Source organism: Anomalospiza imberbis, chromosome 2, assembly GCF_031753505.1.
Source record: "Anomalospiza imberbis isolate Cuckoo-Finch-1a 21T00152 chromosome 2, ASM3175350v1, whole genome shotgun sequence".
Taxonomy (NCBI): domain Eukaryota; kingdom Metazoa; phylum Chordata; class Aves; order Passeriformes; family Viduidae; genus Anomalospiza; species Anomalospiza imberbis.
In genome coordinates, this window is record NC_089682.1 from 87,780,078 (window position 1) to 87,794,003 (window position 13,926).

The window sequence follows — 13,926 nt, forward strand, 5'->3', positions numbered from 1 at the left end:
ATGCATAGAGAAAAGTGAATTTTCCACATATTACTTTTTCTGCTGTGACTCAGAGGAGGTTAAATATTCTGCCTGTAAGTAAAGCAAACCTGTTTTTTGAAGCCAGTCTTCTTCACAGTGATTTTTAGTGGCTAAGCAGTGACAAATTTTCAGGCTGCCTTGATGCAGTTGAGCATTTTTAGTCTAGACTACAACAAAAACACCCTGGATTAGGTGGTAAATGGCTGGGAATGCTCTCACTCCTGCTTGACATTGTGTCTTGCCTAAGCAGTCTGGTTTTGCCTTTGGGGTATCTGAGGGCTGGGAGGCTGGCTTATGTAAGCTGGGAGACATTTGTTGCAAAGGCAGTGTTTTTTCTCTAGGAATGCTCATTTTTCAAGCTTCCACCTGCTGAAGGAGCTGCTAACATTTTTGTTTTGGCAATGCTGATGACTTTGAATATTTGCTAAATATAGTTTATAATATAGTACTATAGGAATTTCAATTTTTAAGAGATCTCTTATTGGAAAAAGGTTCAGACTGATGGTCATTAAAGTTGAAAAAAAATCTACTGGGCTAAATTGAAGCTATGAAAAGAGATCCTGTCACCTTCTGATCGGCTGGGCATCATTTTTCGTGGAACTTCAGCACATGCTATCCTTGCTGTTCTTGCACAGCTACTTGTGGGAGGTGATACAAGAAGTTTTTTCTTGCTTTCTCAGACTAAGGAGCTTATGTGCAGCTTCAGATTCCCAAAAGGACATCAAACACCAAAAGCCTTAAAAGAAAGGCAGGAAAAAAGGTCTCATTAGTTGCATGAGTTTAGACTCGTTAAATGTGGTTTTGGAAAAAAAAAATGCTAATTTTGTGTTGGTTTTAAGTATTCACCATCTGTGATTTTATTACTCTTTCTTTACATATGGTAAACACTGAACAGATGTGACAGATTTTCATATAGAAGTGTTTGTCCCCACTTGTTTGTAAAATGAAATTTGGATGTTGTCTACCAGCAAGCACATGCACTCAGTGGATTTAAAAAAAAAATTACCTTTTTCTGTACGTTTTTGTTGAAGGTTTGCCTGCCTCAGCAGATATCACTGATTGCTCCACATAAATCTCATTGTTAAAGGCAGGGATTTTGTTTAGCTTTTTAAAGGATTATAACACTCACCTCGATTCAGCAAAGCATCTAAGCAACAGCTTAGTTTGCAGCTTTTTGAAGGGGAAGAACTGAACATGTTCCTTTTCAAGGAAAAGCAATAGTGACTGCTGCTGTAACAGGATTAGGCAGGAGGGAAATGGGCACATGGATGTTTAATGCTGTCTAATGTTGGTGGTTCAACATTGGCTGTAGCTTACAGAGCAGCTGGGGTATTTGGACACCTAGATTATGATAACTCACAAGATTATAATAACTTCCCTTCCCATGCTCTTCCACCACGATTTTCTAGTCTTGATGATATATTATAATGTATTTTGTAAAGATACCAGCCTCTTAATTTTAAGATTATTTGCACCATTAATAAAATATGGCCAAATAACTTCTTTTCTTTCTTCCTTTTTTTCTTTGTTTTGTTTTTGGTGGTTTTTTTTTTTTTTTTTTGGTTGTTTTGTTTCTGAAATTCTTTTATTCTAGGAAATACAATTTATCTTTGGGAGTTCTTACTAGCACTGCTCCAGGACAAAGCTACATGTCCTAAATATATCAAATGGACTCAAAGAGAGAAGGGCATTTTCAAACTGGTAGATTCCAAAGCTGTGTCGAGATTGTGGGGAAAACACAAAAACAAACCTGACATGAATTATGAAACAATGGGTAGAGCTCTCAGGTATGTGCATTTTTAATAGTAGATTATTTTTGTTGCTTTAGTGTTTGTATGCATTAAATGCCTCATCTAATTTGAATAACACAAAAATCTAGTATTCTATTAGTTTGGGAAATGAAAATGTTATTTCAGCAAAATAAATTAGCTAATTAAAATTAACCCTCACTAACCTCAATTCCAAGTCAGTCACCTTCAGTTTCAGCATAGACGTACTGTACGTTTAGCAGTACTGCTGCTAAACTGCATCTTCAGAGTCGTACACAGATAAGTAAGAGACTGAAGATTACAAGTGAGGCAAACCTTTTACATAAAATTTCAATCTATTTTCCAAAAAACCTTGCCAACATTCATGTGTATTCGTTATTTCTACTTGTTGCACATGATTCCATCGCCAATGGAAAATACAGTTTTAGAATTCGATTCTGGTTTCACGTCTCTGAACTTGTGTGTACAGACACTTCTAAAACATAGAATTGTGTGGCACTGCCTGTCAGGCCGGGAGTTTCCTCATACATAAAAAACTGCAAAGTAAGTAGACAACCATGGAGCTTCAGTCTTATCAGCTGATTGACAGTTGTCCAACTGGGCCATATGCACTTCTGTTCATTTCCCCTCACCTTGGTGTACATAATTTCAAGTTGTCCTACTAATTTGTAAATATAACAGAAATAGTGCTCTCCTGTCCTGTTCCCTTTGCTTTGTTGTAGCTAAAATGTCTGCCTGTGCTTACTGGTGAATAAACACAAATTCAGATTACTGAAAGAACTGTAGGAGTCAAAAGGAGAATTGAAAGTTTCATGCAACTTTTTACAAAGTATGAGTTGATAGCAGATCTGCCAAGTCATGGAGTTCATTTTGTTCTCCTCAGAGATATCTAAGTTTGAAGTTAAAAGGTGGCATGAAATACCAATAAAAAAAAAAAGTACATTATTAAATTGGCCACTTTTTATAATGAAGAAACTAGAGGCTTACAAGTTTTTTTACTTGCTGGCGCTGTGTTTATTTTCTGGGAGTTTTGTTGCTTTATTTTGTTTTTGGCAAAAAACCTGTGTAACTTGATGTGTGTGCACTTTAAACAGATACTACTACCAAAGGGGAATCCTTGCTAAAGTAGAAGGTCAGCGCCTGGTGTATCAATTTAAAGACATGCCAAAAGATCTCATCTATATTGATGATGAAGATGCCAGCCCTAGCACTGAATCATCAGATTCAACTCTGCTGTCACCTGCTGTGGCCAACAGAAACCAATCAAGCAGAACTAGAGCGTCTTCGAACGCAGGAACAAAGGGAGGATCAACCTCAGTGGTAAAAACAGGAAACTCGAAGCCTGCTAAGCTGAAGGAGCAAGTAGAAGTTGTACAGCAGCAGACACCTGGCTTGACTTCAGAAGTTTTGAGGACAATGCAATCTCCACAGCCAGTACAACCCACTCAGCTTTTTCGGACAGTTCATGTAATGCAGCCATTGCAGCCCCTCACAGAAGGACAAGCAGCTGTAACCAGTAATGTTCCGGATGAATCATTAAATTCCTCAGTTCAGAATATAAGGTAAGAAAATGTACAGAAAATAAATATTTGAATAATAATAAATTCACTGGATGATAGCTAGATAGACTTGATTCTTTGTTTTGCTTCCAAGAAATGCAAGTCTTCCAGTTTGGTTGAAGTGAAATGATGTCTTTGTGGTTCATCCTAGGAATTTAGAGTTACTATAGCATAATATGACAGGTACACGCATAACTGTACTGCCTATGGTGGAGGGAAGCTCATCTTTTCCATGGTGTTAGGCCTGATGCATATAATTTAGAAAGGAAAAAGATACAACTTCTCTTTAAAATTGACATTTTCAGCTCTGTCTCAAAGCAGAAGCTGTGTTTTCATGTCTGCTTTTGCGTTGGTGTCCTTGCTTTTGAATTATACATGGTGGGTCTGCATGATACCTTCAAAATTATTTTCCTTCTTGCTTCTTAATTTTTCTTCATAAGAATTTTTTTCATCTTTTGCATCTTTTGTATTGTATTCAGTTACAAGGAAAAGCTCCCTATTACGTGCTTTAGCATTTTGCTGCTGTTACAAGAGCAAGTTCTTCTGATTGTAGGAAACAATTAATAGACTAATCCTTTGGTAGCTGTGCATCTGCAGACATTTGGGAGCCAGTCATGCTTCCATACTTCATTTGTGAGTCAGCTGGCTAACACTACACAGCACTTAAGCATCATGAATCTTTTGCACTTACCCCTTAGTAGCAGGATTTGCTTGTAAAAATGGACAAGGGCAACATAGTAAAAGGAAAGCAGTACAGACATAATTGGGGCTATACTGAACCATATAAGTCAGCAGAACAATAATACTAAACATGAACAGGGGGAAAGTTCAGCAATTAGCAGAGTTAAATAGCTCTAGGCTAGACCTACACTAGATTAGGGATCACAAACAATATCAGTAGTATTAATGTTATATGGAATGGTAACAACAAAGAGAAGTATCAGTAAGACTTAAGGCAGGCAAGAAGTCCAGCCAAATGTTTGGAAAGCTATTCAGTGACATTATGACATCCAATTACTGCATTACAGTATTTCCCAGCCAGACCTTGGGTAATAAGCTAAGGGAAAAAATAGTAGAGATGATGCATTTGTGAAGCTGAGATGAAACAGAAGCCTTAAGTCCTTAGAATTCTGTATTACATTGGTTCACATCCATTGTTTTTAACCAGAACATTATTCCATGAAGTCTCTAACTGTATTTAGCCAAAATGACAAAGTGAAGGCGTTCAAAAAGAAGCATCAAACCTTTTCAGAATGGTATAGAAGTACTGCTGATTAAGAGAGTTTATACTAAAGGGTCTGAGCAGTTAAGAGTGAAAATAAAAACTACAATCCAGATTTTTTTGGTGTGCTTTTAACGAGGTTGGGACAAACTGCAAAATAGGTGCTGATGAGTCCTGTGCAACAGACACTGCCCATTTCAGGCTCTCAAAATACAATTTATGACAGATATATTTCTGCTCAGCTTCAAAAGTCAAGCTTCAAATAGTTGAGGTAGAATGATATACTGAACATTTTTCAGAGCATATGTTTTAGGTCTTGTTTTATAATAAGGCTGAAACAAAAGTTTGTTCAGACAGCTGTAAATCTTAGGCAGATGAATGTACACGTTCTGAATTGCTGCAGCAGGGCTTCCATAAGGGTTGAAATGAATGGTCTGCATGGTTTGAAAATGTACAGCAGATATGACTGCCATTGTAGACTAAGAATTGACAAACCTTCTGATGTATGCACACACTGTGTAGGGTTGTGGTTGGAGCCTCTTTTTATTGTGAGAAGCATGAGGACAAATAGCAGCTTTGGTTGCCATTTGCTGTTCAGTGACTGGGGCAGGTAATTAGTCAAGATCATTTGTGCAAAACAGCAATCAGGATCTGGTAATGATTCTCAAAAGGTTTTCTTATGCATGCCAGTTAATGGTTGTGCTCTGCCTTGAAGCATGAACATCTTGAACCCATATAATTTGTCTTATGCAATTTAGTTTGTAAAGTTTTATTAATTTTTTTCATTTTATTCATTCATACATTTACCCATGTAAATGTTCACCCCTCTTCTTCATGGAAATAAATGTTTATCCCTCTGCAGCAATTTGCTTGTGTTCTGTTGTGAGAAGAAAAAGAAATAGAGAAAATATTGAGCATCTTTGAGTTCAAAACAATTGGTTTCTTAACACTTAACTGTAGCCTTCAGAGAAAGTTTGAACATGCATCTTCTCTGCAAAGGTTCTTGGTAAAATAATCATATTTGAAGATTGTTGTGAAGTGCTTGTGTCATCATCCCTGACCTGCACTAGGCAGCAATGCCTGGTACAGACCACTCCCAAAGCATCACTGGGAGAGTGTTGCAGTCCAAGGCCCAAGTTCCCCAAGACGTCTTGGCAATTCTCAAAGGAATGGGCATGTAAATCTGTGGTTGGCTCTTCACGAGAGAGACAGTGACTTCATTTATAGCTGCACAAAGCTTATATCTTACTCTGAAGTGGAAAGGTCTTGGCTTTTGGATGGCTTTGATGTGCTTTTTGGAGACGTTTTGGTGCTGCTTTATGAAAGGGAGACAAGGAGAAGTGTTACTTACAAAGAATAAAAGTCCCTTCTTCAGCCCCAGTGCTTAAACCGAAAGGCTGTGATGTGCTAACTGAGGCTTGGGAAACAGGGCAGGAGCAGGGTCAGGTCAAGCAAACTGGGTTTTGGTGATTGAGGAAAACATTTAGTATCCCCAGTGGGAATATTCAGAATTGTAAACACACTGCTGTTCTGCAGGTCTAACTGTTCTGGGTTGGTGTATGTAGGCACAGTAACTGCAGACTCCAGTCATGCAACTGGGAGCTGAGTTTGGCACTGTATGTTTCCAGTTAGAAGACAAAACCAAAAATTCCCCTCTGGATGAGCATTTTATTGCTTACTTTTTCAACGAGCCAGCTTTTATGAGGAAGAAAATGTTTCTTTAAATTTTGTGCTTGTAAAATTATTCTTTTTAAACCAGAATAACAGACACAGGTTAACCAGAATACCTGGATTATTGGAGTAATTGTGTTTTGCCTTGGAATTAGGAGGCACTGGCCTGGGATTCAGCTCTGTATACATTGGCTCATTCTAAGCATTAAAGAGCATCCTTTCTGTTGCTGCAGAAAGTGCACCTCTCCTGTTGGGCTAGCAACTTACCTTGCCTAGCGCATCCTACAGGGCTGAAAGGTGCCTGTGTTTGGACAAGTAAATTTCTCCCTTAAACTGGGGACTGCAAATGAAAAAACATGCATTTTCATTTACTTTTAATCTAGAGTAGTAGTGATTTAAGATGGAGTGAAAAGCGATTCTTATGCTACTTACAGTTCAGAGAATATCATGTAGGGAGTAATTTTAACTTATATGTCTGTCCCTGTTATTGGCTGTATGGGACATGGCTGAACCTTCTAGCTGGCAGCTCTATAGGCCAAGAAACTTGTAATTAGCTGACTTCTGACAGACCCTGTGCAATGTTTTACCACACTTCAGGTTTTAATTTGTTTCTGTCAGAATTCAGCTTGCTGTTTCCTTTCTGTACTTGCAAGTTGTCATTGTGCGAGCTTGGACAGAGCACATTAGAAGACCAGAATTCTGACTCAGTTCTGTAGCTGGGGGAAAGCTAATACAGGCCACAGAGGATCAATAGGATATGCTGTCTGTGTTCCCTTCTGAATGGGAGAACCTTGACATGATGAATCAGCCACAGTTTTCATCTTGATCTTTTTGCAACCTTCAAGATAGAAAATTACTTCTGAAGGTGACACAAGCGTGGATTGCAGTGGCAGGATCCTGATTCAAGAGGAGGAGGAAGTAGCTGAACGTGAATCATGTTTTTTCAGGGCATGAGCATTCTGAGTAAGAACAGCGATGAAGCCAAGAATTCACCAACAGCAACACTGTGTATTGGTCCCAGTAAGCAATCACTTGTCTTTGAAAGACATGTGTACCCAAGCAAACACATGCTTTCTGCTGTTGTTCCATTATCTGTTTCTGTGTCCAGGCTGTGATGCTTTGGTCTGACTGCAGCAATGCTGATGCTGGGGAAAAAAAATTGTCTATCAGGAATTTATCAACTCTGAAAATGTGATTACAGCTGCTATTTCAAATTAAGTGTCTTCATCTCCTATCTTATATAGACATTGTCTTGTGTAAGTTGCACAGTGAACATCAGCATTATTTTCTGTAATCATCCTTCACACCCTATCTCTATTGGCTTTGCTTAAGCTCACATAACTCCACAGACACAGGGAACCAGTCTGGCACTGTCCTACTGGGACTTGGCATTGACCATCTGCTTTCAGACCGTTTTCTTGAATAAAAGCAAGAGTCCCATCTGCATGATGTCAGCTAGGGTTGTAGCCCATCACTCCTGTGCCATTTCTATAGGTCTCCTGAATAAAAACCGTCACAGGTGTAAGTCTTGCTAAAGGGCTCCCTAGATCTCCCTGGGACTTGATGGGGAACATGGGCAAAAGAGGATGATGCCAGCTGAGGACTTGCAGATAATCAGAAACAACTTCTGAAGACCTTCCTTTGATCGGCCACCATCAGTTACTTTGCTTCTGTTTGTAGTTAGGCAGCAGTCTTCTGTCATTGCTCTAAAGGCAAGCCAGTAGTTTTAAAAGCTCTCCAGCACACTGACTAGTAGGTATTGTTGGATCTGGCTCACTGCTGCCATAGCCTTCCCCAAAGGAAGGGAAACAGGACTGTTACAAAGAGCTCATCTCTGTAATCTCTTAAGTGAAGGCTTGACTGCAATCCAGGTCTCAGGTTGGTGAGAAAAATGTCCTTCTTGAGGGAGATGCTGCTCAGAAATAAGCTGATGTGGTCTCTATGGGCTTCTACAAGAAACTGTGATTTAGCTTACAACAGGGTGTGTTTCTCAGAACACATCTCCAATATAGACAACTTCTATCACAGCAAAGACTTTGCTCATAACCAACCATTTTGATTTTTCTGCAGCTGAAGAAGACCTTTTCTTAAGCCCACTTCTAATTTAATTTCTGAGATATGCAAGAAGGTGGCTGCTTATTGACAGAAAGGACTATAGTGTAATCTAATCGGATGAATTTTGTTTCTGCACAATAAGAAGATATCCATAGGAGCTCTCTTTCCATGTCTTTGGCACTGCTGAAAAGAGGTGGAGGTTCCACAGCTCTGTTTTAATTCAGGTGACTGTGCAGTTTTGAAAAATTCTGGAAAGAAGACTGTTGGACTCTGTGGTTCAGTAAAAAGGACACGTTGAGAGCTGAGTCCTCTGCTTCTGTCCTCTCTTACGTCTCTCTGTTTATGTCTTAATATTGCTTTGTTTCATTTTATTAGTGTGCTGTGAAATACTTGGTTTACCTTGGCTTGCAGCTTCAATATTTTTGGTATCTTCTCCATCTCATAAATTTCACATAAATTACCATAAATAAACTTATTTTTCTTGCCTGTCACTATTTATATCTTGATGAACTATTAAGATATTGCACAATTCTAGGCCATTAACAGTAAAAAATGGCCCAAGAAATAGATGATAATTTTCTGCCAAGCCAATATTACTTCAGAATTTTTGTCATTCTTTTCTCAGTTGTAATCAGATTGTTTAATGGCAGAATTTCCTTTCCATTGCTGTTACTCAATGTTCTTGTTCTTTTTGAAACCTCAGCAGCATCTTTTAAAATAATCATGCAAAAGATTTGTATCTTAGAGAAGAAAGGCTGTTAGCAAAATGCCAGTGAAATTCAGAAACATAGCAAGATATAGACTTAAAAGCACCTAAAATACTGTAGCCAATGTTAATAAATCACCTTAATTATTGTGTACTTTTTTTTGTAAGACAGACAAAATGAATAACCAAGCTGTATCTTTTTCAATTATATATAAGGCAAATTATTTAGGCAGATAGATTTTTAGTTAATAACTAAACTGAGTTTAACAGCTAAGGCAAATGTCTTGCTTGGCTATCATTAGCATAAATAAATATTTATGGTGTGCTTGTACAGCTACCTGCTGCATGCTTCCCTTGTAGCAAGTTCAGACTGTGTGTGTATGCATGCATGTGTATATACAGGTTGATATGTGTATAATATATTTGTATCTTGGCTGATGGAGAACACAGCGCATCTGGAGTAATCCTCAGGCATAGGACTGCCCTTCAAGAGAAATAAAATGGCTTCAGATTAGCATGCAGATACTAATTAGAGTGTGCTGAGACAAATGGTCTGGTTTCGTCTCTTAGCCTAGTGCTTTGCAGATATCTGCCTTGATTAGATGCAGTTCACACATTTTGAGCTTGTGCTTCAAAGCCACTTGGCAGCTACCAGCTTTTATTTTTACAAAACAACTACAGAACAAGGAAGAAGCTTCAAGGTAATACTTGGAGGGCATACCAGCACAGGCTAGCAGCTTTAGCCCCTGCTTTCAAAATTGCAGCTATTGCATTGTTCTTAATCCTTCAAACTCAGGTAAGTTTATTCATTGATTAAAGAACTGGCTCAGAATAGATATTTTTGATGCTTTTATGATGGCAAGTGTCAGTTATCTCTCCTTCATAGCTGTTCTAATTGCATGGCTGGTGTCTGTAGACTTTCCTGGGTTGAGGTGTACCTATCTGACATTTTGATTTTATTACAAGTCTCTTTAACTGTAGGTAGTTTACTTTTTTTATTTTTTTAAGAACCTAGTGGATGCCTCATCCTGTTGCTACTTCTGACAGGGATATGAGTGACTTTTCTGTCAAGGTCCCAGGGGAATTGCTGGGGGAAAAAAAATAGTTAGTACTGATAACCCTTGAAGACTTGGTATGAGCCTTGGTACTGTCATTCTGAGCCTTGTGTGTAGGCTTGGTTGTTGGTATTTGCTGTGCCAGCACCAAGTTCTCCAGAAATTTGAAAGAAAGAAGTAATCACTCTAGCTGGTGCTTCACCTTCAACAAGCCCCATTTCCATTAACTTCTTCCTTGGGATTTCTTCCATTGTGTGAAAAAGGAGCTCAAGATTGACTCTGGTGTCAGTCACGCCAAATTTTGTGTCATGGTTATGATGGCTGCTGTGATGAAACCTGCCTGTGTGCCTTGTTAACAAGGATATGAATTTGGTTTGCTGAGTGCTGCAACTGTCTTTCTTGGGAAGAAGAGAAAGTTACAGATGGAAATTTTGTTTCTTGTATTATCTAGCCCTATGTGATCTGGGGAAAAGATTGCTTGCAGGGGGGGACTGGCAGCTGGAGGATGCTCAGGGAAGCACTCATGTGCTCTGAGCCTGCTACCAGCAGGGTTACTGGGCCTGCTCTTCCTGGAGCAGTCTTTGGAACTCAGCTAGAGGCCTTTCCCAGAGGACTGCACTGAGTGGGACATGAGCAATCCTCTACATGTATTCTTGTACTTGTCTCTGCTGCTGCACTAAGAAAGGGGGAATAATGCAGCTCCCTGTGCAGTTGGGCTATGACCAGCAGCAGCATCTGCATCCACATTGTCCCATAGCTTCAGCACCACCTAAGTCCTACTTTGGTAAGCTTTTTGTTGCAACTGTGGTAACCAGAGTATGGTTTTAAATGGAAATTTTGACTATGCTGAATTAGATTGGACTGGTCAGTGGCTAAATGTTGATATGTAGACTTTCACAGAGCCGTGAAAAATAAATTCTATATGGTTAGAAGGAGTGTAGAATGGAGGACATTCCATAGTTGATGTATGCAACCCTTACAGCATATTAGAGGTCCAGTCTTCAGAAAGAAGAGCAGGCAGTATCATGCATGGACGTGAAAGTACAAACATTGACAGTAAATTGCTTTCCATCTAAAGTGATTTTGGAAGGGGTAGAAATAAGCTAGGAGATGGAGATAGGTGTGGGGTTTTTTTGGTTTTTTTTTTTTTTTTGAGAAAACACAAGGGAGAGCTTAAGACTGCAAAAGGGGGAGGAGGGCAGGCAGGACCAAACATTGAAGAGAAGCAGGAAGATTGGAGAGAACCCTGCATGACAAATAGAAGGAAAGAAAGATTGCCAGAGACAGTGTGGCACAATGGCATGGAACAAGCTGTGGCAGGGTCTTAAAGCAGTCACCCGTCCCTTACCTTCCCTTCCTCTCTCCCTCCCCGTAACCATTTATGTTTTCTGGGGTTTTTGTTTTGTTTTAATTTGTGTAACTGGAGCATGTTGCCATGTGTAAGTTACCACTGTGCACTGCAGTAGCTGTGTACTCCAGCAATACAGCTCTTAATCCCCTAATGTTGTCCCCACAGCTCTACATCTATTGACAGTCACGTGGTACCCAAGTCTCTTAGCCTGCAACTGATGGAATCACTCCTAACTTAAAATGATGTTTTGGAAGCCGGTTCTGATCAGTTGTTTTACCAGAAGGTGTGTGTGAGCCTGGCAAACAGAGAACTCTGTGTCCTGGGAGTGTGGCAAGGTTGTGCCCAGACACTGCTACCATGTGGATACTTTTGAATACAGTTAAATGTATATGTGGATGTCAAGACAATCAAGGCCTGACTTACAAATTATTTAGGCTTGTGATTTATTAATTACTTGGTGTAATTTTTGAAACTGATGGCAGATCTTTAGGAGGATGTGCTTTTAATGTTGGTCAATGCTTGAGGTAGAGGTCTTGGATGTGATTCCAGGTGTCCTGATGAACCACTGAATGTCTCAACGGCAGGCTGTTCAGCTTGGTGATGGCAGTATTGTTGATGTTGAGGTACCTTTACTTTGGGAATCATCTTGCTAAATTCAGGGGTCAGGTCCAGTTCTTGTTTTATTAGGAGAGATTCTACTACCTGTTTTGTAAATGTTGGGTAAATGAAATGTTTATGATGCCAAATGTTTTTTTTTTTTGTAGTAAATCTATAATTATTTTTTCAAAATTCAGCATGGAAGTGTTCTGACACAATAATCTTCTCTAATCTTAGCAGGACTTTGCAGACTCCAACCCAGGTTCCAGTGGTTGTTTCTCCTGGAAATCAGCAGCTGCATGCTGTAACACTCCAGACAGTGCCTCTTACTACAGTGATAGCCAGCACAGATCCAGCCTCAGTAACAACAGCACAGAAATTCATTTTACAAGCCATTCCTACTTCCCAGCCCATGACGGTTCTTAAAGAAAACATCATGCTACAGTCTCAGAAGCCAGTCTCACCTCCTTCCTCGATTGTGCTGAGCCCAGCACAAGTTCAGCAGGTGCTCACCAGCAGCGTGCAGACAATTTGCAATGGAACAGCCAACATGGCTTCGTCTCCATCCTTCAGTGCCACCACTCCCGTGGTGACATTCTCGCCCAGCAGCTCACAGGTGGTGTCTCAGCCATCCGGCACAGTGATCACTTCGGTCATTAAAGCACCGGACACGAAGCAGGTTGACCTACAAGAAGAGGAAAAGGAGGAGAGTGACAAAGTAGAAGATACTGAGCAGTCAGAGCAGAGATTCCAGCAGCAACCATTTGTGATGGTAGTGTCCAGTTCGAATAATTTCCCATCTAACATGCAAGTGAAACAAGAAAATGAGCCATTGGAACCCAATTTGTATTGATAATTAAATAATTAAAAAAAACCCCTGTGGATGATTATTTTCATAAATGTGATGGGACCTTTTCAGTTATGTATATATTATTTGATTCTGAAGCATGATGTTGCAAAGCTACTAAATTTCTGCAGTTAATTCTTACAATTCATGCTTTAGGATGGATTTTGATTTTCTGTTAATTGCTAAATATTATCATATAAATAAAATTATATATTACTCATTTTTCAAAGTACAGGCATGAAGGAACATGCTTTTTATTCTATGAAGACTTTCTCCTGAGGTTGTTGGCCAAAGTTTCAAACTTCTCTTATTTTGTTGTCAGTCTGTTGCTGATTTACATTGCAGTAATGTTATTGTAACCTTTTCTGTTTAATCTGTATGCGTATCACCTTTGGAAGCAGCAGTTAATTTTAGTAAGACAGTTTCATTCCATGTGTCTGAATTTTTATGATCGAGTACCTGTTTCATATCCGTGAATGACATCAGTTTTAGAGTTTGATAACCAGGTATCCTCTTGCATTTTTTGCAGCACAAGCTCTTGTGTGTGCAAAATTGAATATACACTCCTATTGAGAGTATCCAAAACACATATTCCAGAAATGGACAATGCCATGTCTATATTTTATATGAAAACATCAGATATATTTAATTACAGAAGCTAACGGCATCACTACAGGTGCAAATGTTTCATGCCATTTTGCGACTATGAAGCTTAACAATCTTGCTTTCTACTTCAGATTATTTTGTAAGGGGGGAGGGAAATTAAATATATACAATTTATGCAGGTTTTTGGAGATTAATACTGCTAAGAGTTCTTGTTTTTGATTGTAAATACTGTATATTCAATGTTGCAGGGAAGTTTTTTCAGCTAATTTTTTTCCATACAAACTTTTGATAGATGCAAATAAGATCAATAAGATCATTATGTTTAGAGGTCTAATGTTATATGTATTCATATTACTGAGTGACTTTGTATTTAAAGACAAATTTTTAAATGATGGAGCCCATTGAACCTTGGGTCCTTCTTTTGTATTTTTAATTGGTTTATTATGAAAATAAATCAAATGGAAAAA

At 38.9% G+C, this 13,926-nt stretch overlaps 1 protein-coding gene across 5 annotated transcripts in view; it reads left to right on the forward strand.

Annotated features, from left to right (window-relative positions):
* The window catches only part of ELF1 (E74 like ETS transcription factor 1), an 88,020-nt gene extending 74,094 nt beyond the window's left edge, over positions 1 to 13,926 (forward strand). For 4 of the 5 annotated variants that reach the window (XM_068182252.1, XM_068182254.1, XM_068182251.1 and 1 more), the window contains exons 7-9: positions 1,616 to 1,808; positions 2,885 to 3,352; positions 12,244 to 13,926. In XM_068182252.1, coding sequence (XP_068038353.1) covers positions 1,616 to 1,808; positions 2,885 to 3,352; positions 12,244 to 12,859 — 1,277 coding nt within the window. In that variant the 3' untranslated portion in view covers positions 12,860 to 13,926. The remainder of the gene's footprint in view (positions 1 to 1,615; positions 1,809 to 2,884; positions 3,353 to 12,243) is intronic. The other variant, XM_068182255.1, reaches the window with a different exon arrangement.